General features: G+C 43.1%; 1 protein-coding gene across 1 annotated transcript in view; it reads right to left on the bottom strand.

The window, feature by feature from the left end:
• Positions 1-24,597, bottom strand: part of UNC13C (unc-13 homolog C) — a 1,212,529-nt gene that overhangs the window by 1,020,754 nt on the left and 167,178 nt on the right. Inside the window, exons 4-5 of the mRNA XM_077263773.1 lie at positions 15,590-15,612; positions 12,409-12,467 (exon numbers count right to left, since the gene is read on the bottom strand). Coding sequence (XP_077119888.1) covers positions 12,409-12,467; positions 15,590-15,612 — 82 coding nt within the window. The remainder of the gene's footprint in view (positions 1-12,408; positions 12,468-15,589; positions 15,613-24,597) is intronic.

Here is a 24,597-nt window from a genome sequence, read left to right as displayed (position 1 = left end):
TAGGATTAGTGAGGAAAGATGGAAGAACTATCTCCTTTGTTCTATGGAATCTGGATACTACTTTAGGAAGATATGCTGGATCAGAGGAAAGTTTCACTCTATCATCCCTAAGTTGCATGTAAGGGGGAAGACGGGATAACGCCTGGATGTCGCCTATCCTACGAGCTGACATTGGGGCCTCCAGGAAGGCTACTTTAAGAGACAGATTTTTAATAGAGGCTGAAGAAATTGGCTCAAATGGGGCTTCTTTCATGGCGGAGAGGACTAAGTTTAGGTCCCACGGCATGACTCTATTCTTCACCATTGGCCTAGACCGTTTTGTTGCCTTGATGAATCTGCTGACCCAGTACTTTCAGAAATGTTGCAGCCAAAGAGGGCCCCTAAGGCTGACACCTGTACTTTAAGAGTATTTGGGGATAACCCCATATCAAACCCTTTTTGCAAGAACTTCAAAATCTGGTCTATTGGTGTTGATTGACCAGCTACTACCCCCGAGTTTTGAAGAAATCTTTTCCAGACCCTGACAAATTTTTGTGGTGATTATTTTTCTGCTCTTCAGCAGAGTGATAATCAGGCCCGGGAAAAAACCTCTATCTCTTAACAGCGACCGCTCAAAATCCATGCCGTCAGACGAAGGCCAACCTCCCGAGGATGGTAGACTGGGCCCTGGGATAGGAGATCTGGGATGTCTGGTAAGACCCATGGGTCGGATATTGACATGGTCCTGAGGCATGAAAACCAAGTCCTTCTGAGCCAGAAGGGGGCTATTACTATAATTGTGGCCTTGTCCTTCCTGATTTTCCTCACCACCTGAGGAAGTAGAGACAGGGGTGGAAAGGCATAAGCTAGCCTGAAGTTCCATTCTATGAGGAGGGAATCTACTGACAGAGGATTTTCTCTGGGGTTCAGAGAGCAGAATTGTCTCACTTTTCTGTTTTCCTTTGTGGAGAAAAGATCTACCTCCGGTTGACCCCACCTTTCCACAATGAGGTTGAAGATGGAGTCGTTTAGGGACCATTCTCTCTGCCTCAAGGTTTTGCGGCTGTAATCCACTGTAGTATTTTCTGCTCCTCTTATATGAAGAGCCGTGTTATGATCCGGTGACCTTGGAGCCCCATGAGACTTTCTCTGGAGTAGGTGGAACCTGTACTGACCGCAAACCCTAAACTGACACCGCAACTAGAAGTAGCCGTGGGGTGTACCTAACACATCCTAGACACCTCGACACAGCCGGAGGACTAAATACCCCTATAGATGGAAATGGGAATTCTATCTTGCCTCAGAGCAGAACCCCAAAGGATAGGCAGCCCCCCACAAATATTGACTGTGAGTATTAGAGGAAAGACACATGCAGGCAGAAAACAGGATTTAGCAAAAGAGGCCACTCTAGCTAAATAGAAAAGGATAGGACAGAATACTAAGCGGTCAGTATTAAAACCCTAAAAATATCCACAGCAGATAATACAAAAATTCCACCATCTAACTAAAGACATGGAATGTATATCTGCATCTCCTGAGAATCCAACTTGACTGAAATATCCAAACATAGTCTAAGCTGGACAAGAAAAAACAATGAATAGTACTGAATTGTAAAGCACACAGCATGTGTGCTGCAGAAACAAAACCCAGACACTTATCTTTGCTGAATTGGCAGCAGGGCAGGAGGAACCAGACAGAGATGTAAAACCTCCAAGAACAATGGACAACTGGCAAGGGCTAATGAATCCTGCACACCTAAATACCCAGTCAGAGCTGCAATCAGCAGGGACACCTGCTCAGGATTGCAACCCAGGGACAACTGTATTACCACCAACAACCACCGGAGGGAACCCAAGAGCAGAATTCACAACAAGCTGTCAATGAGAGAAGGTGTTGCTCTGCTAGCTGGAACAGACGATCTGCCACGTTCATTACGGATTTGGAACGGGTTCCGCCTTGATGATTGATATATGCCACTGTGACACGATTGTCGGAGAATATCCGCACGTGGTGGCCCTGAAGATAGACAAGGAGTCTTAGAACTGCCTGCTCCACCGCCGTTAACACCTTCAGGTTAGAGGACATTTCCGTCTGAAGCTGATCTCAAAGTTCCTGGATTATAATTTCACCCATGTGAGCCCCCCAACCAGAAGGGCTAGTGTCTGAGGTGATTATACGAGTTACGTTATACTCCCAGGGGACCCCCGTGGATAGGTTTTTTCGGTCTAGCCACCATTCAAGGGATACAATAGTGTTTTGGGAAAAGGTCAGCTGGCTCTCTAGGTGACCCCCCCAATTTTTTTGTTGTGATAATATCTCGCCCTGAAGTATCCTTGTATGATACTGGGCCCATCGGACCGCTGGAATGCAGGACAAGAGAGAGCCTAACAGAGACATCGCTTTTCTAAGGGACATGGTGGGGTTTTTAGAGGCGTTTAGCACTTGAAGGTGTAGGCAATCTATTTTTTCGTGAGGTAAACGGCATTCCTGATCCTGGGAATCCAAGGTCAGGCCTAAAAATCGCTGCACCTTCATGGGCTGTAACCGGGATTTTTTGACATTTAGTAACCATCCCAGATGCTCCAGAACCATCCCAGATGCTTACTTTATGTAATTGTTCTAAACAGTGATCCGCTGTTTTACCCATGATAAGGAGATCGTCAAGGTAGGGGATTACCAGAATGTCAGATTCATGTAGGTGGGCCATGACCTCAGCCATAACCTTAGTAAATACCCCGGGGCAACCGATATACCAAAAGGGAGGGCCCTATACTGGAAATGTCTGACCAACCCATCTAACCGGACCGCTACCCTCAGGAATCGTTGGTGTCCTGCATAAATGGGGATATGGTAATAGGCATCCTTTAAATCCAATACCACCATAAAGCAGTTTTTAAACAGTAGTTTTATTGCGGTATTAATTGTCTCCATTTTAAATGGTTGTATGGTCAGAAAATTGTTAAGAGCCCTAAGGTTGATAATAGTTCTGAAGGAGCCATCTGGTTTACGTATTAAGAATAGAGGAGAGTAGAATCCTCTACCCCATTCTCCTTCCGGAACCTCTGATAGGACCTTCTTAGCATGCAGGTCGTGAATTTCCATTTCCAGGGCCATCTGTTCTGCTGGAGAGGACCTGAGCGGGGTAACTCTGAATAAATTATGAGGGATAGAGGATAACTAGTCGTAGACCTGTAGCTATTATTCCCAAAATCCAATTGCTACTGGAAATTTTGGACCAGGCTGGGTAGAAGGCAGCTAGTCTACCTCCCACCTAGGCGACTAGTCATTGGGTGGCTTTTTGATCTCACGGGATGGCTCCTGACGTCCCCCACCTCCAAACATGAATCCAGTACCTTTTTTCTTTTTATCGTCCCATCTGCCCTGGTCCCTGGCCGGCCTTCTGCGAAAGAACCTTTTCCCTGTGAAGGGATGCCTATAAGAAGTGGTCGGTAGACTGGGAAATTTATTTTTCTCGTCTCCGGCCTTCTCCATCAGTTCGTCTAGAACTGGACCGAACAGGTATTTCTCCTTCGCACGGAATAGAGCAAAGATGGGATCTGGCCTGAAGGTCACCGGGCCAACATTTCAGCCATAGGGCCCTGCATGCCGCATTTGATAATCCTGCAGCCCTAGCTGCCATCCTCGCAGAATCTGCGGACGCGTACGCGAGAAAAGCAGCGGCATTCTGTCGGCAGGGATTTTAATATGGATTCCCTAGAGGCTCCATCTCTTAGCTTAGACCCTAGTTGGTCCAGCCTGACCATCATCGATCTGGCTGCGCATGTCGCAGCTACTGCAGGTCTTAGAGCACCAGCCGACATCTCCCAAGTCCCTTTAAGAAACAAATCTGCCTTCTTATCAAGAGGATCTTTTAAAGAAGCCATGTCATCAAAGGGAATAGAGGATTTTTTAGAAGCCTGAGCCACCGCTGCGTCTAATTTTGGTGCCTTATCCCACGGACAAAGGGGTCCGACAAAGGGATATCTCGGTTTAAAGGCCGGTGGTAGGGAGCCCTTTTTTTCTGGCTTTTTCCACTCTCTTTTGATAAGGTTTTGAACTTTGTCATTAAGTGGAAATGATTTGCGCTTTCTTGGGTCTAGACGGCCAAATATTAGGTCTTGCGGCGAAAGTTCTTGTTTTTCGTCAGCCACCCCGATGGTGGATCTGACTGATTTAATCAGCCTGTCCATCTGGTCTAGCGGGAAGCAGAATTAATTAGAATCCTCTTCTGAAGAGGATGCAGAGGAGACGGAGGCTTCTGAATCACATTCTTTCCTAGGGGCAGTAGTCGAATCTGAATCTGAGACGCTAGGTTCCCCTCTTCTCTTGGAAGGCTCCCTTTGGGATAAGGATTTTAGGTAATCTTTTACTTCTCTCCTGATAATTTCTCTAAGGTTTGAAGTAAAATCAGTAGACTCTTCCGCCACCTATGGGAGCGGAAAAAACCCTATGCAATTTAACTAGTACTACCACTATCTAATATATAATTGCCTAGAATACTACTTCCTGCAATTTGTGCCAACTTCCGTGGCTTTGTCCGGAGCTAATGTCCGGAGCTAATGTCCGGAGATAAGTGACGTCACCAGTGTCCTACACCCAGGCAGAGCACAGGGGCCCCAGGCAGCATATGGGGCCCCAGGCAGAGCACAGTGGCCCTAGGCAGAGCACAGGGGCCCCAGGCAGCATATGGGGCCCCAGGCAGAGCACAGTGGTCCCAGGTAGAGCACAGGGGCCCCAGGCAGCCTATGGGGCCCCAGGCAGAGCACGGGGCCCCAGGCAGAACATGGGGCCCCAGGCAGAGCACAGGGGCCCCAGGCAGAGCACAGGGGCCCCAGGCAGCATATGGGGCCCCAGGCAGAGCACAGGGGCCCCAGGCAGCATATGGGGCCCCAGGCAGAGCACAGTGGCCCCAGGCAGAGCACAGGGGCCCCAGGCAGAGCACAGGGGCCCCAGGCAGCATATGGGGCCCCAGGCAGAGCACAGTGGTCCCAGGCAGAGCACAGGGGCCCCAGGCAGCATATGGGGCCCCAGGCAGAGCACAGTGGCCCCAGGCAGAGCACAGGGGCCCCAGGCAGCTTATGGGGCCCCAGGCAGAGCACAGTGGCCCCAGGCAGAACATGGGGCCCCAGGCAGAGCACAGGGGCCCCAGGCAGAGCACAGGGGCCCCAGGCAGCATATGGGGCCCCAGGCAGAGCACATGGGCCCCAGGCAGCATATGGGGCCCCAGGCAGAGCACAGTGGCCCCAGGCAGAGCACAGGGGCCCCAGGCAGCATATGGGGCCCCAGGCAGAGCACAGTGGTCCCAGGCAGAGCACAGGGGCCCCAGGCAGCCTATGTGGCCCCAGGCAGAGCACAGGGGCCCCAGGCAGAGCACAGTGGCCCCAGGCAGAGCACAGGGGCCCCAGGCAGAGCACAGGGGCCCCAGGCAGCATATGGGGCCCCAGGCAGAGCACAATGGCCCCAGGCAGAGCACAGGGGCATAAGGCAGAACATAGGGCCCCAGGCAGAGCACAGGGGCCAGCACAGGGGCCCCAGGCAGCATATGGGGCCCCAGGCAGAGCACAGGGGCCCCAGGCAGCATATGGGGCCCCAGGCAGAGCACAGGGGCCCCAGGCAGCATATGGGGCCCCAGGCAGAGCACAGGGGCCCCAGGCAGCATATGGGGCCCCAGGCAGAGCACAGTGGCCCCAGGCAGAGCACAGGGGCACCAGGCAGAACATGGGGCCCCAGGCAGAGCACAGGGAGATATATAGATAGGTACATATTTAGATAGATAGGGAAAGAATAGAGATTTTGCTTTCACATCAACATTTTTCTGCTATTTGGAGAATTTATGGTGGAAAAAAGGCTATTTCTGCACTTCCTGCCTAAGGGCTGACCCACGCCACTCTTGCTGTAAGTTGCATGCAATGTATACGGAATTTGTACTTCACTTGCGGCAGATGCGGCACATGTGGTTTCTGCAGTTTTCGCCACAAAATCTCCACTTACCAGTGTTTTTGTTGTGGCTTCATTTAATGCAATTGTCGAAGCCGTGTTTGCCGCATTTACTGCAAGTTAACTCCAAGCTTCATCTACATTGCATGGCACTTGCTGAAAGTGTGTTGTAGGTCAGTTCTTTGGTGCCAAGTGTGGAAGTTGTATTGTTTTTAACATTACTTCTGCAAATATCAGAAACATGCAGATGTGAAAGAGGTTTGAGTATTAAGAAATAGGAATCAGTTAGTTAGGACCCATCAGTTCAAAGGCTACCGTGACGTGGTTGATGGGCATGCTTATATTAGCCCATCGGTGTACTATGAACGTTGATTTCTTAAATTTTACACTTCTGTAAAAATAAACACAAAAAATTTGGATACACAAAAAGGCTTTTATTTCTGTTGTACTTAGTAGAATTATTTAAAATGAAGGCTTAGCTAAGCCCAAGAGATGATTAAAAACGTTTCATACCAACCCATCAGATGTAAAATTACTGTGAAAATACCTGATGGGCACACAAGTATGCGCCAGTATGGGTACTAAGAGCTTTTCCACATAATAATGAAATATTTTAAAATGTCATAGAACATACCAATATACATAGTTATTGATACATATTGTTTATTATTTACATTACTGTTCTTAAGCAAAGAACCGTTGTTGTGGCATTTGCCACAACACGCAAAGTTGTTGTCTGATGTCTTTCATTCCTCCCCTCATAAGCATGTTCATGGATCCTGTGTAACTGTACCTTAAATAACAAGAATTGTCAAGAGCTGGTGAGTGCAGCCATTTTTTGTTCTTTCTTTCTATTATTTATTAATTGTATTATTCTTGCATTTGAATAAATAAAGTATATATGGATTCTAGACTCCCGATTCTTTAGAATCGGGCTGCCATCTAGTACAATATATATATATATATATATATATATATATATATATATATATATATATATATATATATTTCCGTTACTCCCTACCGTCTGTCGCACACATGACTGACATAGTCTTTTAGGGTAGGCATCTGGCAAAGGGCAACCACATAGTGCGCACTCATTCTTTACTTTACCAGCAAATTTTTTCCCCTAAGGAAAACCATAGGAAAAGACTGCATCAGGGCACGAAGATCTCTTACCCAGGCAGCAGCGGTAGGTACCGGATTACTGGGGGAGCGGACCGGATCCTTCAGTCTAGATGAAGTTCTGCGACTGGGCTGATCACTCTGTCCGCAGGTCTTTGGCTGGGGGGTTGCATGTGACCTCTCCAAGGCTCCGTCCTGCTCCTCCAGCAGACCGACGGGAGCTTCTGGCTCATCCATTGCTGCAGATGGGCTCACAAGCAGCCCTGCAGCATTCTGTGCAGCTACATATAGCCCTTCCCCCGGATCCGGATTGTCAGCAGGTGTGTGGCCAGGGGATCCGCCCCCTCCCTGTGTAGGTCACAGCCAGTCCCCAAATAGCCTCCGACCGCCCCCCCACGCCGCCATCGCTGCACATGGCCGCAGCACAGTGGCGTCTGCAGCAGAAGCCGGCCAGTGTCCGACTTCCAGTCCCGGCCCCGCCCCCTGCCGCGTCACTTCCGGTACCGGAAAGAATGCACAGGGAAGTGCAGGGAGGCCGAGGCATGGCGTTACCAGCTGACCCCGCCGCACACTGCCATGCCAAGCCCCCCGGACAGGACGACCGATGGGACGCAGGAGCTGCAGAGGCACCGGGAAGACTGAACGGACCCGGGGGGGAAATACTCACCTCCGTCACTGGCATTTGGAGATGGACATTCTCTGGACTCTGCTCCCCTGCTCTACTCACTGCCATGGAGCCCTACCCGGACCCACCGTGGCGCTTCCAGGGACCCGCACTGACCGAGGTAGGAGACCCCCTCGCTACCTGAGTCGGACAGCCGGCCTGGGTATTCCAGATGAAACCGTAGATATCTGTAGGGCATCCTGTCCTCCAGGAACAGGAAACCTACTGATGTGTGGGAGAGGTGCCGCCCTTATGTAACTGTAGGTTTCCTGTTCCTGAAGGGCGGATCCCCTCTCTCCGTGGTGCTGTCATGGACGACCGATAAACAGGGGGTTCCATGTTACTGGTAGTACAAAGGCTCTGGAAAAGCGCTTTTCTCCCCCACCCCTAAAAGAAATCCCATGAATCCTGCACTCCCAAAGCCAAATTCCCCTCTCCAACCTGAGCCCTACAGTGTGCATAAACCAAGTATAGAAAAAAAAGGCTTGTCTCCAGCATAGAAATTCATATGAATAAAACTTCACTTTTATTTAGAACTTTCTTAAAAACATGGTCTCAGGCTTGTACAAGTTGTAGGGTCCCTGGTAAACTACCGACGCGTTTCGACCATGAGTAAGACCTCATAGGTTGAAACGCGTCGGTAGTTTACCAGGGACCCTGCAACTTGCATAAGCCTGAGAACATGTTTTTAAGAAAGTTCTAAATAAAAGTCAAGTTTAATTCAAATGAATTTCTACGCTGGAGACAACCCTTTTTTCTGCTTGCAATTTGACTACGTCTTTGATCAGGGTGGCTCCGTGTGGGAATGGACCTTGGAATCTAATGAAGACTGGTGAGCTCACTTTATCCCTCTCCCCCTTACCTTACTAATTGTTTTAAACTACATATAGCATCCACATGTTTGGCAGGGGTATAATTTCCCAAATGGGGTCACTTCAGGCGTGTATTCTGCTCTTCTAACACTTAGAGGTTCTGTATAATCTGCAAACTATTCTAGGAAAATCTGCACTCCAGGAGGCAAATTGCACTCCGTCCTTTCTGTGTCTCGCCATGTGGCTAAGCAGGACCGTAAAGCCACATATGGGGTATTGCTATGTTCAGTAGAAATTGTATGACAAATGTTGGAGCCATTTTTACCAATTTCCCATTGTGAAAATGTAAAAGCTGTTGCTTAAACTAATTTTTTGTGGTAAAAATGTGATTATTTCTTCTTCACTGCCCAATGGTATAAATTTCTATAAATTTCTGTATCACACCTGTGATGTCAATATGATCACTGCACTCCTAGATGAGCTCATGGAGTGGTTTAGTTTGTAAAATGGGTCACTTATGGTGGGATTCTGCTGTTCTGGCACCTTAGGGGCTTTCCTAGTGTGTCATGGCTCCCGCAAGTCATAACGGAAAAATCTGCACTATAACATGGCGCACCTTCTCTTGTGAGCTTTGCCCTCTGCCTGAAAAGTAGTTCCTGACTACATGTAGCATTTTGGTACAATCAAGAGAAATTTCACAACGAACTGTGAGGTCGGTTGTGGCTAAAACAACATTTTGGTGGTAAAAATGTAATTATTCTTTCTTTACTGCCCAATTGTACAAATTTCCGTGAGGCACATGTGGTGTCAACATGCTCACTTCACCCCTAGATAAATTCAATGAGAAGCATAATTTGTAAAATGAAGTAAATTATGGGAGTTTTCTGCTGTTCTGGCACCTCAGGGACTTTGCCAATGTGACACGGCACCCTCAAATCTTTCCAGCAAAATCTGAACTCCAATCTGGGGCTTCACCCCTTCTGAGCTCTGCACTGTGCCTGAAGGGTAGTTTTCGACCACATTGGTATTGGTACTCTCAGGAGAAATTTCTCAAAAAATCGTAAGCTGCATTTTCTCCTGTTACCATTGTGAAAAATGAAAATATAGAGCTAAAAGAACATTTTTGTGAGAAAAATATGATTTTTTATTTTCACGGCTGCAAGTTATAGATTTCTGGGAAGCACCTGGGGTGTCAAGGTGCTCACCACACATCTAGATACATTCCTTGAGGGGACTAGTTTCCAAAATGGGGTCACTTGTGGGCAGTTTCCACTGTTTAGGCACATCGGAGACTCTCCAAACGTAACATGTTATCTGCTCTCGATTCCAGATATTTTTGAGTTTAGAAAGTCAAATGATGCGCTTTCCCTTCTGAGCCCTGACATGCACCCAAACAGTAGTTTTACTCAACATATGGGGTATTAACATACTCAGGAGAAATTACACCACAAATTTTGAAGATCAATTTCTCCTGTAATCCTTGTCAAAATAAAAAATTGGGAGCTAATGTATTTTTTTTGTGAAAAAAAAATGTTTGTTTTTTCCTACCACGTTGCATTAACCCCTTCACCCCCGAAGCTTTTTTTTCGTTTTCGTTTTTCGCTCCCCTCCTTCCCAGAGCCATAACTTTTTTTTATTTTTCATCAATATGGTCATGTGGGGGCTTATTTTTTGCGGGACGAGTTGTACTTTTGAACAGTACCATTGGTTTCACCATGCTGTGTAACAGAAAATGAGAAAAAAATTCCAAGTGAGATGAAATTGCAAAAAAAGTGCAATCCCACACTTGTTTTTTGCTTGTCTTTTTTGCTACGTTCACTAAATGCTAAAACTAAACCACCATTATAATTATACAGGTCATTATGAGTTCATTGACACTAAACATGTCTAGGTTCTCTTTCATCTAAGTGGTAAAAAAGAAATCCAGAATTTGCTAAAAAAAAAATGAATAAAAAATAATTGCGCAATTTTCCGATAACGGTAGCGTCTCCATTTTTCGTGATCGGGGGTCAGGTGAGGGCTTATTTTTTGCATGCCGAGCTGACATTTTTAATGATACCAATTTGGTGAAGATACACTCTTTTGATCGCCCGTTATTGCATTTCAGGTTAATCCTTTTTTTTATTGATAGATCATGTGATTCTGAACGCAGCGATACCAAATATGTGTAGGTTTGATTTTTTGCATTATTGTTTTACTTTGATTGGGGCGAAAGGGGGGAGATTTGAACTTTTATTTTTTTTTAGGTTTTTATATTTTTAAACACTTTTTTAAAATTTGGGCATACTTCAATAGCCTCCATGGGAGGCTAGAAGCATCCACTACTCGATTGCCTCTGCTACATAGAGATGATGCACAGATCACCTCTATGCAGCAGAATTGCAGGCTTGCTATGAGCCCCGACCACTGGGTGGCGCTCATAGTAATCTGCCATCAACAACCATAGAGGTCTCAAGGAGACCACTGGTTGTGATGGCAACGCACCGATGACCCCTGATCACGTGATGGGCGTCAGTGGTGAGAGTACTCTGGCCGCACGGCCGGCAGCGCTTGTTAAATGCCGCTGTCAGAAATTGAAGGTCAACTTTTAACTTTTCTAGTTTTTTAACAAAAAACCCTAATATTTCAAAAATTGTGCTTCTATAAAGTAGACATGTGGTAAATGTTATATGACTATTTTGGGTGACATAAGTCTCTGGTTTAAGGGCGGAAGAATTAAAAGTTTGAAAATTGTAAAATTTTCGCCAAATTTCCCATATTTTCACAAATAAACGTTCATATCAAACAAATTGTAACCACTATCATGAAGTATAATATGTAACAAAAAACAATCTCAGAATCACTGTGATCCATTGAAATGTTCCAGAGCTATTACTTCATAAAGTGACACTGGTCAGAGTAAAAAAATGAAGCCCGATCAGTAACCTACAAAGTGGCTCGGTCATTAAGGGGTTAATACTACAGTTTCCAGCTACAAATGTGTTGTATTTTGTGTCAAATGACTGATGTCCTCATAATATATGCCTGTATGTTTTCTTACCAGTCACTTACCAACTTAAGCTAGTAAAGCTCAGTTACAAATGTCTACATGGTCAGTCAACTTTGACCATATTACTACGATGCAATATTTTAGACATTTTCCACACGATCACGTTTCATACAAAACAACATCTCACATACAAGTATTCTGTATTCCCCAGTTAGCTATAAATCACAATGTGATGGGTTTTGCACCATCCTTTTCAATATCTCATTTCAAGGTCTTAAAGGGAATCTGTCAAACAGGCTTTTGCTACCTCATCTGAGATCAGCATAATGTAAGGATAGAGACTATAGTACAGAGCCTAATAAGTGACACATCTCTGAAATCAGTGTCTCAGCCCCTACCTCATGCTGTCTTTGGATTATATAGCAAAAATCTGCCAACAGATTCCTTTTAAAGGGCATTATGATTTCAGCACAAAACAAGTATTAATTGATTAAAGAGATCTTCCACTTGGTTTTTAAGATCAGTTTGTGATCTTGTCATTTAAAAGGAGCCCTATTTAATTACTAATTAACTAAATATCTGTCCTAGTCGTGACATAGATGCGCAGATGTAGGACTGGCTCCCCTATCAGTAAACATATCAAAGCCCCATCTTCCAAAAAGCCTTTCACCCAGGTGTCCATCACTTCACCAGGGCAAGTTTCTAAAAAAGTCTTATTTTCTCCCAGTTACTAACTAATGCAATGACTGGAATGCCTAAAAATCACTGTTATACTCTTACATCATTACAATATTAGGCAGTATTTATAGAATAGTATTTATGGACTCAATAAAAACACATGACATTTTTTTGTGAGTTCATATAACAGATATTACATTTTTATAAGAAAAATTCGGACTTACCCTCCAGTCTGTATTTCGTAAAGTTTTGATGCAAAAGAGCTGCCACCAACTATTCGAGCCTTGATAGGGGGAAGAAAATAAAAAGGTAATGCTCTACTTTAATTTTAATTTTTTAAGGTTTATTTATTCAAAGCTCACCATACACAGAACACCGAACATGAAAAATGTTAAGCAGGCTCAGCTCCAAGTCAATGGATACTTAAAATAAGGGAATATTGTTGAGTAGGCAATGAACTTGGCTATATGCTTCAAACCGCAATGGTACATAAATATATATACAGTGGGGCAAAAAAGTATTTAGTCAGTCAGCAATAGTGCAAGTTCCACCACTTAAAAAGATGAGAGGAGTCTGTAATTTACATCATAGGTAGACCTCAACTATGGGAGACAAACTGAGAAAAAAAAATCCAGAAAATCACATTGTCTGTTTTTTTATCATTTTATTTGCATATTATGGTGGAAAATAAGTATTTGGTCAGAAACAAACAATCAAGATTTCTGGCTCTCACAGACCTGTAACTTCTTCTTTAAGAGTCTCCTCTTTCCTCCACTCATTACCTGTAGTAATGGCACCTGTTTAAACTTGTTATCAGTATAAAAAGACACCTGTGCACACCCTCAAACAGTCTGACTCCAAACTCCACTATGGTGAAGACCAAAGAGCTGTCAAAGGACACCAGAAACAAAATTGTAGCCCTGCACCAGGCTGGGAAGACTGAATCTGCAATAGCCAACCAGCTTGGAGTGAAGAAATCAACAGTGGGAGCAATAATTAGAAAATGGAAGACATTCAAGACCACTGATAATCTCCCTCGATCTGGGGCTCCACGCAAAATCCCACCCCGTGGGGTCAGAATGATCACAAGAACGGTGAGCAAAAATCCCAGAACCACGCGGGGGGACCTCGTGAATGAACTGCAGAGAGCTGGGACCAATGTAACAAGGCCTACCATAAGTAACACACTACGCCACCATGGACTCAGATCCTGCAGTGCCAGACGTGTCCCACTGCTTAAGCCAGTACATGTCCGGGCCCATCTGAAGTTTGCTAGAGAGCATTTGGATGATCCAGAGGAGTTTTGGGAGAATGTCCTATGGTCTGATGAAACCAAACTGGAACTGTTTGGTAGAAACACAACTTGTCGTGTTTGGAGGAAAAAGAATACTGAGTTGCATCCATCAAACACCATACCTACTGTAAAGCATGGTGGTGGAAACATCATGCTTTGGGGCTGTTTCTCTGCAAAGGGGCCAGGACAACTGATCCGGGTACATGAAAGAATGAATGGGGCCATGTATCGTGAGATTTTGAGTGCAAACCTCCTTCCATCAGCAAGGGCATTGAAGATGAAACGTGGCTGGGTCTTTCAACATGACAATGATCATGCACACCGCCAGGGCAACGAAGGAGTGGCTTCGTAAGAAGCATTTCAAGGTCCTGGAGTGGCCTAGCCAGTCTCCAGATCTCAACCCTATAGAAAACCTTTGGAGGGAGTTGAAAGTCCGTGTTGCCAAGCGAAAAGCCAAAAACATCACTGCTCTAGAGGAGATCTGCATGGAGGAATGGGCCAACATACCAACAACAGTGTGTGGCAACCTTGTGAAGACTTACAGAAAACGTTTGACCTCTGTCATTGCCAACAAAGGATATATTACAAAGTATTGAGATGAAATTTTGATTCTGACCAAATACTTATTTTCCACCATAATATGCAAATAAAATGATAAAAAAACAGACAATGTGATTTTCTGGATTTTTTTTTCTCAGTTTGTCTCCCATAGTTGAGGTCTACCTATGATGTAAATTACAGACGCCTCTCATCTTTTTAAGTGGTGGAACTTGCACTATTGCTGACTGACTAAATACTTTTTTGCCCCACTGTAATTTGGCCTGCACTCTAAATTTAGATCGGGGTGCTGGTGAGACAGACCGTAAGGTCTAGTATCAGTATTATTGAAATCCACCGCACTCCCTGTGTGGAATATCTTAGAAACAAAAGGATTTTTTGAAACTTGCTAATTTATTCAAGTGGAAAACAGAAATCAATCAAATGTGACAGATCACATAATAGGCACTTATTAAACAATCGTACAAGCGACTCAGTGTGATTTGACGTTTCGACCCTCCCGGGTCTTACTCTAAAGTCGCACTTAATCCAGGATTTATGAGTGGCTCTTATGGTAACGAGGATGTTGTCCCTGTAGGGTCAAGGGGCAGGTACAGTCTTTTGGATACCAAGTATGGTCTAATAGTTGATTTTTCTCTGGGTATGACCTTGTTGAGGAATAGCAGCGGTGCATCAGCGTCTTGCTGCTGTTTGCATATGCGATTTAAATAGAAAGTTGGTATGTCACTGGAGACAAACTTATTTGCAGGTGCCAATGTATCAGCCTTAAATTGCTGGTAAGTTGTATGTAGTTTAATGGATTTGCCAGTTCTGGATAAAGCCTTGTAGAGGGGTAACAGCGGCGCTGCAAACAGCAGCAAGACGCTGATGCACCGCTGCTATTCCTCAACAAGGTCATACCCAGAGAAAAATCAACTATTAGACCATACTTGGTATCAAAAAGACTGTACCTGCCCCTTGACACTACAGGGACAACATCCTCGTTACCATAAGAGCCACTCATAAATCCTGGATTAAGTGCGACTTTAGAGTAAGACCCGGGAGGGTCGAAACGTCAAATCACACTGAGTCGCTTGTACGATTGTTTAATAAGTGCCTATTATGTGATCTGTCACATTTGATTGATTTCTGTTTCCCACTTGAATAAATTAGCAAGTTTCAAAAAATCCTTTTGTTTCTAAGATATTCCACACAGGGAGTGCGGTGGATTTCAATAATACACAATGGTACATAGGCAGCACAAAAACTGCACACAGGACACAGAAAACAGGGGCGTCAATGCCTGAATACAGCATTCCAGAAATGCCTTTATATTGGTACGTATGGGCATACTATGGCCGACCTCAGGATCGGCCATTATCAGAGGTGGTGAGCATCGGGAGAATCCTGTTTAACAATGCTGCAGATTTGGTGTTCTTATAAGGCAACACAAGAATGGGGAACCAGAAGGAGCACATGCAGTTTTCCACAAGTAAAATGAAGGAACTGAAAAGGTCAAGTCACAAACAAACATTAACAAGACATGATCCCTTAGGAAAGATGTGATTTAAAACCTTTTCATCCACAGCTTTGCTATCTGAAAGAGAACCAGGAAGAAGGAGGATAGATGTTAGAAAAGATTGTCCATGCAGTCATGTGAACAACTGATTAGACTTGACAAACTAAGGAGAAACCATTTTCATGTTTCTAAATTACGATAAAATAATTTCTAGAATGATGAAAAATGTAGAGTCAAGTCCACACATACTATGTCAGCGATGGAAATAGTGACCTCAACTTGTACATTATGGAAATTAAAGCAATGCAACCCAAGCTCTTGGAAAATGACTACACCTACAATGGCAATCATAATTTTAGATTCTGAATGTATCTCACAGACCTAAGAGTATCCAGAATTTCCATCATTTATGAAACGCATCGGCACCAGTTTGATTGTTTTATTTTTTATTAGGACTATGGGAAAGATATGTGGCCTCACAGACACACAGTGGCGATAAGTGTCTGCTTCTGTCCGGGGTCAATGCTCGAGGCTTTAGTATATAAATGAGCCCTTAGACTGAACTACACACATAAAATAAGGGATATCGCTGGTTCAAATCCTTTTACTTGATTCCTATTCAGCTGGAGTGCTGGATAGAAATCAAATGCTACAGGTCAATATTTCATCGGTGCTGCTGGAGATCTAGATACATAAGGCCGTGAGAGATGTTGTACAACTTATACATAATATATATTCCAAGTCATTGCATGTGATGGTGTAGCAAATGAAGAGTTGTTAGTATACTGTACTCAGCTGCTTTTATATGAATTGTCAGATCACACATTATTTGGAACTTTACAAATGTCAACTTGACAGAACCTGCTGTAACACAACTTTGTATGGAGCTCAAAGGAAATAGAGATGTGGGCAATACATGGCATCATAAAATCTTCAACACGGAAATTCATGTGGTTTATTCTATTATCATGCAATGTTGATCTAGTAGAAGAGAATGCCGCTTTAAATGGAATCTGTCACCAAGTTGTTGCCACCTGTGAGCAGGCTAGTGTGGAGACAGAGACCCTGATTCCAGTTATATGTCACCTACCGGGCTGCTCTGTGTAGTTTTGATAACATCACTAATTTATCAGCACAAGATTATCACTAGAGGACTAATAAACCTGCTGCTCGGTAGTCAAGCATATTCATGAGATCTGTATGACCCCACTTCCACCAATGATTGGCAGCTTTCTGTGCATGCTATAGATTGGCAGCATTCTGCCCATCAGTGGTGGGGCAGGTTATACACAGCTCAGCATTCAGAGCAGAGAAAATAGTGATTTTATCAAAATGACTGCAACTCCTCTTGTTCTCTCCCTCTACTAACCTCTCTTTGCCTGACATTGCCATCTCCGTGTGTGGTTCCGCCATTATTCCCAAGCAACATGCCTGCTGCCTTGGGGTCATACTTGATTCTGAGCTTTCCTTCACTCCCACATCCAATCATTGGCTCGCTCTTCTTATCTGTATCTCAAAAACATTTCTAGAATTCGCCCTTTTCTTACTTTCGACTCTGCAAAAACTCTTACTGTTTCACTCATTAATTCTCGTCTGGACTATAATAACTCTCTCCTAAACAGCCTCCCTCTTACCAAACTCTCCCCTCTTCAATCTGTCCTGAATGCTGCAGCCAGGATCATATTCCTCACCAACCGTTACACCGATGCCTCTACCTTGTGCCAGTCATTACACTGGTTATCCATCCACTCCAGAATCCAGTACAAAACTACTACCCTTATCCACAAAGCACTCCATGGCTCAGCACCACCCTACATCTCCTCTCTGGTCTCAGTCTACCACCCTACCCGTGCCCTCCGCTCCGCTAATGACCTCAGGTTAGCATCCTCAATAATCAGAACCTCCCACTCCCGTCTCCAAGACTTTACACGTGCTGAGCCGACTCTTTGGAATGCACTACCCAGGTTAATACGATTAATCCCAAATGCCCACAGTTTTAAGCGTGCCCTAAAAACGCATTTGTTCAGACTGGCCTACCGCCTCAATGCATTAACCTAACTATCCCTGTGTGGCCCATTCATATAAGTTAAAAATAAATCAGGTTCCTCGCATCATGTTCTCATACACTTTATTCAGTTAATAGCACTCTGTGTCTGTACTGCTACATACTTAGGCAGTTAACTGGTTCATGCAGCTTTACATGAACACCCGAGCCTTACACTATGGCTGGTCCAAATAACTAAAGCAATTGTTACCATCCACCTCTCGTGTCCCCCCTTTTCCTCATAGTTTGTAAGCTTGTGAGCAGGGCCCTCACTCCTCTTGGTATCTATTTTGAACTGTGATTTTTGTTATGCTGTAATGTCTATTGTCTGTACAAATCCCCTCTATAATTTGTAAAGCGCTGCGGAATATGTTGGCGCTATATAAATAAAATTATTATTATTATTATTATTATTATTATTAAACAGCCCAGTAAGTGACATGTCACTGGAATCAGATTCTCAGCCTCTACATCATGATGTTCTCAGATCGCATAGCAAAACCCTGGTGACAGATTCCCTTTAAATTGTCAATGTCCTAAAATAACATTAAAGGCATCAAATAAATCCAAGTAGCCATTACCCATCTCAACCTGGTAAAGATAATTTGTGCCGTCACATTATTCCAGACATATCATTATCTTTTCTAATGTACTTAATGAAACAATTATCAAAACAGGAAAATTGCATACAAATAACTGAAAAATATTCCCGGAAAACACAAATTAAATGATCTAATCATATTTGAACAGGTTAGCTAAATATAGAGCAAAAGAGATGGCAGATGCGTGGCTTTCCTGCCCTTATCCATTCTGTCACTATCATTATTAATAACTTTTTGCTAGCAGCTCCTAAATATTTAAGCACCAGTCTTTAATTCAGTGCATCTTTAGGGGTACAAGAAAAAGAACTGACCTCCTGACTGACATGGCACCATTTTGATCCATTAACATCCCAAGCGTTTCCCATGATCAGAGTGTAATGTGTAGTGGTGTTCTGAGCAGGGGCATACCTACAATAGGTGCGGGGGCTGCAGTTGGAGCCTAAGAGGCCCAAATGGTTCTTTTGGCCCACAACACCATTTCTATTACAGATCCATGATTGTTAAGGGGGGGCTTTTCATTAGGGTCCACAATCTTCAAGTTACACCATTGGTTCTGAACAGAGAGGAGCAGATCAGGCAAAACTGGATTTTGTTTGTTTGTGCAGATTTTGCAGAGATATTCGATTGGCCGAGAAGTTATTCTCCACAAATGTAATTTCCCGTAATATGCTCTGGGGTCCCTCAGAGTACAGTAAACATAAGAAGTAAAAAAAAAAAAAAAAAAAACACTGATACTCACCTCACCGCTCACCATTCCAGACCCTCCACTCATCACCATCACCTGTCCAGTCCTTGACAAATCTTCAGTTCTCCACTGAAATCTCCAAACCTCTCAGGTTGGGTTGGGACTTCTGACTTTGAGAAAGCCTGGGAGGGTTCTGCGCATGCGATCGCAAAAGTCACGGAGCACGCGGTGGCATCCTGACGCCGTGGGCTTGTGCAGAATCCTACCAGGCCTCCTGAGGACAGGACGGCTGACTCGGAGGGGCTGAGGATATGAGTATGAGGTTTTTTTTTCATACATTTTTATGGCCTTTTTATGGTTAAAACCGGCAGCCGGAGCAAATTATAAAAAGTTAGCATTTTAGAAAATGCACTTTTTTTTTTTTTTTTACATTCGAGTAGAATTAATTTGCGCTGCAATTTATTTGCTCATCTCTAGCTCTGAGCATGAGTTGTAAGGAGCAGATATAGGACACCCGAAAAGGTCTTGTACTTTTATATGCTACTGATTCCATGCTGAACCATAGCTCGGGATTGTGTCGGATTTCATATAATAAAATTGTCGGATGTCACTTTATAGCGATATTCTTTTCTAAATATATTACTTCAATGAAAGAATATTTCTGTAATGTGGAGGCACTGTATCCTACATCGCACAACGCCTCAGAGACTTTATGCCTCCATGTAAGTTCCATCAAGCCTCGCCTATAGTGATACTGACTGGAAACTTAAAAACTGAATAAAGCATATTTAAAAGTAGAACAAACAATGTAATCAAATATTGCTTTAGCTTGAAAGGCACAAGAAAGTTTTTCAATATGGAGAAAAAAGAATGGGAAATACAATAGAAAAAAAACTATGGGAAAACTATATACATAGATCTGCAAATATGCAGCTATGATAACAGTTGTCAGTGAGATGCATCATCTACAATTACGGAGAGTATAATAAATGGAAAACTATTTAATAACATATAGCAGAAAATAAAACAAACTGTGACCCTGGGAAAAACAAGACTACAACTGAAATATGGAACAAATATCTAGGGAAAAAGCAAATAATGTTTGTTGGTTTTTTTATTATCAGGCAGCTGAAATCAAATTGTAAAACACATAGAGTCTGTCACTGTGCAGTGAACCGGATCTAAAGCCGGCACTATTCTTACCAGCAGCTATGAATCTAGTTACGGTTACACTGCTGCGCGGGATTGTTACCGATGTCCGTGATGTGTGGAGGTAGAGAAAAACAAGCCTGTACTAGAAGAAAAACTGTGCTTTTACTAGTGTTAAATACTGTACTAAGTTTAATAGTTAATGTGAAAACGTCTTTGTATCCACTTCACCCTCCATGGTACAGATACGGCTGAAAATTAACACAGAATCAAAGTCAAAGGCACCATATAACAGCACAAAATGGTTGCAGTTAGATGGATTCCGTAAAGGAAATGAGTCACCCGGTTTTTGCTATACAATCTGAGAGCAGAATGATGTAGGGGCAGAGTCCCTGATTCTAATGATGTGTCACTTACCGAGCTGCTTGCTGTCATTTTGATAACATGTCCAATAAAGGATGCAGCATCCAGTATATACAACACATATAGTACACATAGCAGGACTAAGAATGATGTAGCGTTCAAGACATGTTGTTTTTATATGGAGGGTATTCATTTTAACCTTTTGCAAAGTATGTACATTTTTTCACCTTTTTAATGGATTAAATAAAATTTGATGTTTTTATTTATATATATAAGAAACTGGATCCCTTACTGTTCTTGGAAATATCTACCCAAAAAGCTTTGCAGTGGCATGCTTTCCAGGCTTATACAATGACTTGATTAATTTTGGAAAAGGATAAGCTGGATCGTTTCATTATTTTGATTTATCTTCTGCAGATCTCTGAACAGTTCTCCATATAACCACCCACACAACTGATTGACAGCTTTCTGTATACACTGTGCACTGGCAGAAAGATGCTAATTAGTGGTGTGGACATAGCTACACAGCATGGTGACTGCATGGCACAAGGCGACTAGTCCTACAGTGATAATTTCCTGCTGATAAAACACTTATTTTATTGAAACTACAACAAGCAGCCCAGTAAGTGGCGCATTGCTGGAATCAGGGTCTCTGAGCCTGCCTCATGCTGCTCTCAGATTACATAGCACAAAACTGTTGACAAATTCTCTTTAATACAACGTTTTTGCTTCTCGTTTGTAGAAACATTAGATTTTTTATAGTTCCAATCTCTTCTCAGTCAATCCAAACATATTATTAACAAAACACAATGTTTACAAAAAGAGCAATATCATTACAGAATAACACTGAACTGGCGTCTTTTATAGTTGGAATATTTCATCAACCAAGTATTGTTCCGTTTGACTACATTTATGGTTCCAAGCTGTGCTTTACCAGGGATAAATGCAGAAATTCAACAGTATTTCCTCGGTAGTGAAATGCAATGTGTTATATTTTCCTTTCACTTACAGAAGCCGCATATCCCTTCTTTCTACATGGAACCATTTGTATCAAACAAGTAGAAATCTCATAAAATAAGCCTTTTTGTGCCTTCCTTTATTTCTTTTAGCAGAAATAAACACTACAGATGCTCGGCTCATCATGCCAGACCTCCTACTGAATGTTTTCAAGAGGATTTGGATCTAAAAAAAGAATAATATCATTCTGTGTAGGTTTCTCTAGAAACTATTGGATAATTTGGTAATATTTTTTATTTGGTAATATTTTAAATTAATAGCATTACGTTATTTAAAGAGTAAAAAAAAAGACTTGGAAATGAAGGATAAATTAAGGCCTAGTCCACATGAAGTGATGATGTATGCATGGGAGCGGTGTCTATATTTCTTATATAGCTTAATGGCTCTATTTTTGCATATAGCTTGAAGTTTTTAAGGCTATGTGCCCATTTATTCAATGCTCTCTACCAAGTCGGGTTTCTGTTGGAATCACCAAGAAACTGCTTCAGATGGGATCCCCTTTGGACCAATTTTCTTGAATAAAGCCAACGGAGTCCGTGTCAACACTGTCTGGCCTCTGTTCTGGTAGTATCTATGTCCTGGTAGTATCTCTGTGCTGGTAGTATCTCTGTGCTGGTAGTATCTCTGTCCTGATAGTATCTCTGTCCTGATAGTATCTCTGTCCTGATAGTATCTCTGTCCTGATAGTATCTCTGTCCTGATAGTATCTCTGTCCTGGTAGTATTCATCTTTTTCAAACATGCAAAAAACAAAAATGGCAGACTATGTTGAAGTGAATGACTTCTTTGTGGCTCTGTAGGGGTTTTCATTAGAATCTTGTTTTTCAGGGATTTCAACAGAAACTGACACAGTGCTTGGCAGAGAGCAATCAATGTATAAGAGTGTAAATCTAGACCAACTAAAACTATTTTTATTTCTTACATCATGAATAGTTATATTCTACAGTATTACAGGGGATGTATAATATTAGCAAGATGTGTCTAAATATTTTGCAAGAAACAGTGCTGCCTATGAGTTGTGCCTGGTACTGCAGTTAAGCTCCATTCCATTGTGAACTTCAATACTAGACAGTGTCCAAAGATAAGAATGGAGCTTTATTTCAAATTGAGGCTCAGTTCACATCTGTGCTACGGCTTATGTTTATATTAGAAGCCACAAGGCTTTGCCAGATTTGGTGCATGACATTCACTATTCCTGCTATCAGATCTTGAAAAGGTCATCAATATCAGATTACTAACTAGAGTCCGATGTGACTCCCGCATCCTGATATAGAGTGCTATGTAAATGTTTGGGCTCCCATAGTCAAAAAATTACTCTTATTGTCAACAGTTAAGCAAGTTGAAGATGAAATGATCTCTAAAAGGACTAAAGTTGCACATGATATATTTCATTTGTATATTAGGGAAACACAATATATTTATATATAATCATCTAAGGGGCACTTCCATCTGTTTGTCTGTCTGTCTGTCATGGAAATCCCAAGTCGTTGATTGGTTGCGGCATAACGTGGTGTAACGCAGTCTGTTAACGCTGCTATTAACACTGTGTGACAAACTTTTTACTGCATACATATTCTAGAATCCCCGATGCGTTAGAATCGGGCCACCATCTAGTATATTATAATATTGTACATTTTAAAAATTGCTAAAAGGAAAATGGGCAGATGCAAATGTTTGGGCACCCTTGGAAATTTGTGTGCTCAGATAACTTTGCCCAATGTTTCAGACCTTAGTTAGCCTGGTAGGGTTATGGCTTGTTTGCTATCATCGCTATGAAAGGTCAGGTGATGCAAATTTCCCACCTTTATAAAAACTCAGCCTGTTCTTACCTTGTAACAAAAAACAGCAGGTATGGGTTCTTCTAAGCTGCTGCCCAGCACTATGAAAATGACAATGGTGGAGGTCGACAAAGCAGGAAAATGCTATAAGAAGATAGTAAAGCATTTACAAGTTGCCCTATGCTCAGTTCAAAATGTAATTAAGAAATGGCAGTACACAGGAACATTGGAGCTCAAGTTAACATCAGGAAGACCAAGGAAATTTCAGAGAGCTGCTCGTAGGATTGCTAGAGAGGCAAATTAGAACCACCGCTTGACTTTAAAAACCTTCAGAAAGATTTAGCAGAGTCTGGAGTTGTGGTACATTGTTCTACTGTTCAGGGACAATTGCATAAACATGGCTTTCATGGGACTCCTCAGAAGAAAACCTCTCCTGTGTCCTCACCATAAAATTCAGCATCAGAAGTATTCAAAAGAACATCTAAACAAGTCTGATTCATTTTGGAAACAAGTCCTGTTGTTCGATGAGGTTAAAAATCGCACTCTTTAGCCAAAATTATCAAAAGGTATGTGTGGAGAAAAAAGGGTACATACTTTCAGGAAAAGAACACCTCGCCAACCATTAAACATGGGGGTGGGTCAATTATGCTTTAGGATTGTATTGCAGCCAATAAGTACAGGGAACATTTCTCTGGTAGAGGGAAAAATGGATTCTATAACATTTCAGCAAGTTCTTGATAGAAGCATAATAAAATATGTAAAAAAGCGGAAATTGAAAAGAGGACTGATTGTACAAATGGATAATGATCTTAAACTGTTAGGAATCGAGTTCCCACCGCTGCACAGGGGGAATCTCGAACCATGTCTGCTGCAGTCTCTCATTCTGCATCAGCCGCAGTGGAGCCTGCTCAGCGGAGACGTCGGTCCCAGCGTCTCGCTCAGTCTGATTCTGTGCAAAGGGTTACTGCTGCCTTTCCAGGCTCTGACATTGTAGCCTGTACTGATCAGAGGTGAGCAGATGTCTCTGGGACTAAGTCCTGCTTTTCCCCTTCTGAGCATGCTCAAAGGAAGACCTCTCAGTGGAGGTCTGGGGTCACATGCTCAGGTACTGCAGTAGCTCATATTGGTCCTCTAGGAAGGTCCTGAAGCTGCTCATTTACTGTAGCAGTTCTCATTGGTCCTCTAGGAAGATCCTGAACTTGCTGCAGCTATAAAAGATTTGCATGGCCGCACGGCCATGCGCTAGTATACACTTGTTTATGTGTGTGTTGTGAGTGAAAGTTGCTCTTTAATCATCCCCTCCCCAGTGTTTGAATGCTCGCGTAAGGAGGATGATTGTAATCTAGCGCCCGACTTGTAACCAACACTGGTACACAAACAGCGTCTATTGCTGTGACCGCCAGTGTGGCGCCATGCGCTATCATCA

Source organism: Ranitomeya variabilis, chromosome 5 (assembly GCF_051348905.1).
Source record: "Ranitomeya variabilis isolate aRanVar5 chromosome 5, aRanVar5.hap1, whole genome shotgun sequence".
In the NCBI taxonomy this organism is placed as follows: domain Eukaryota; kingdom Metazoa; phylum Chordata; class Amphibia; order Anura; family Dendrobatidae; genus Ranitomeya; species Ranitomeya variabilis.
This window is presented reverse-complemented; position numbering and strand designations above follow the sequence as displayed.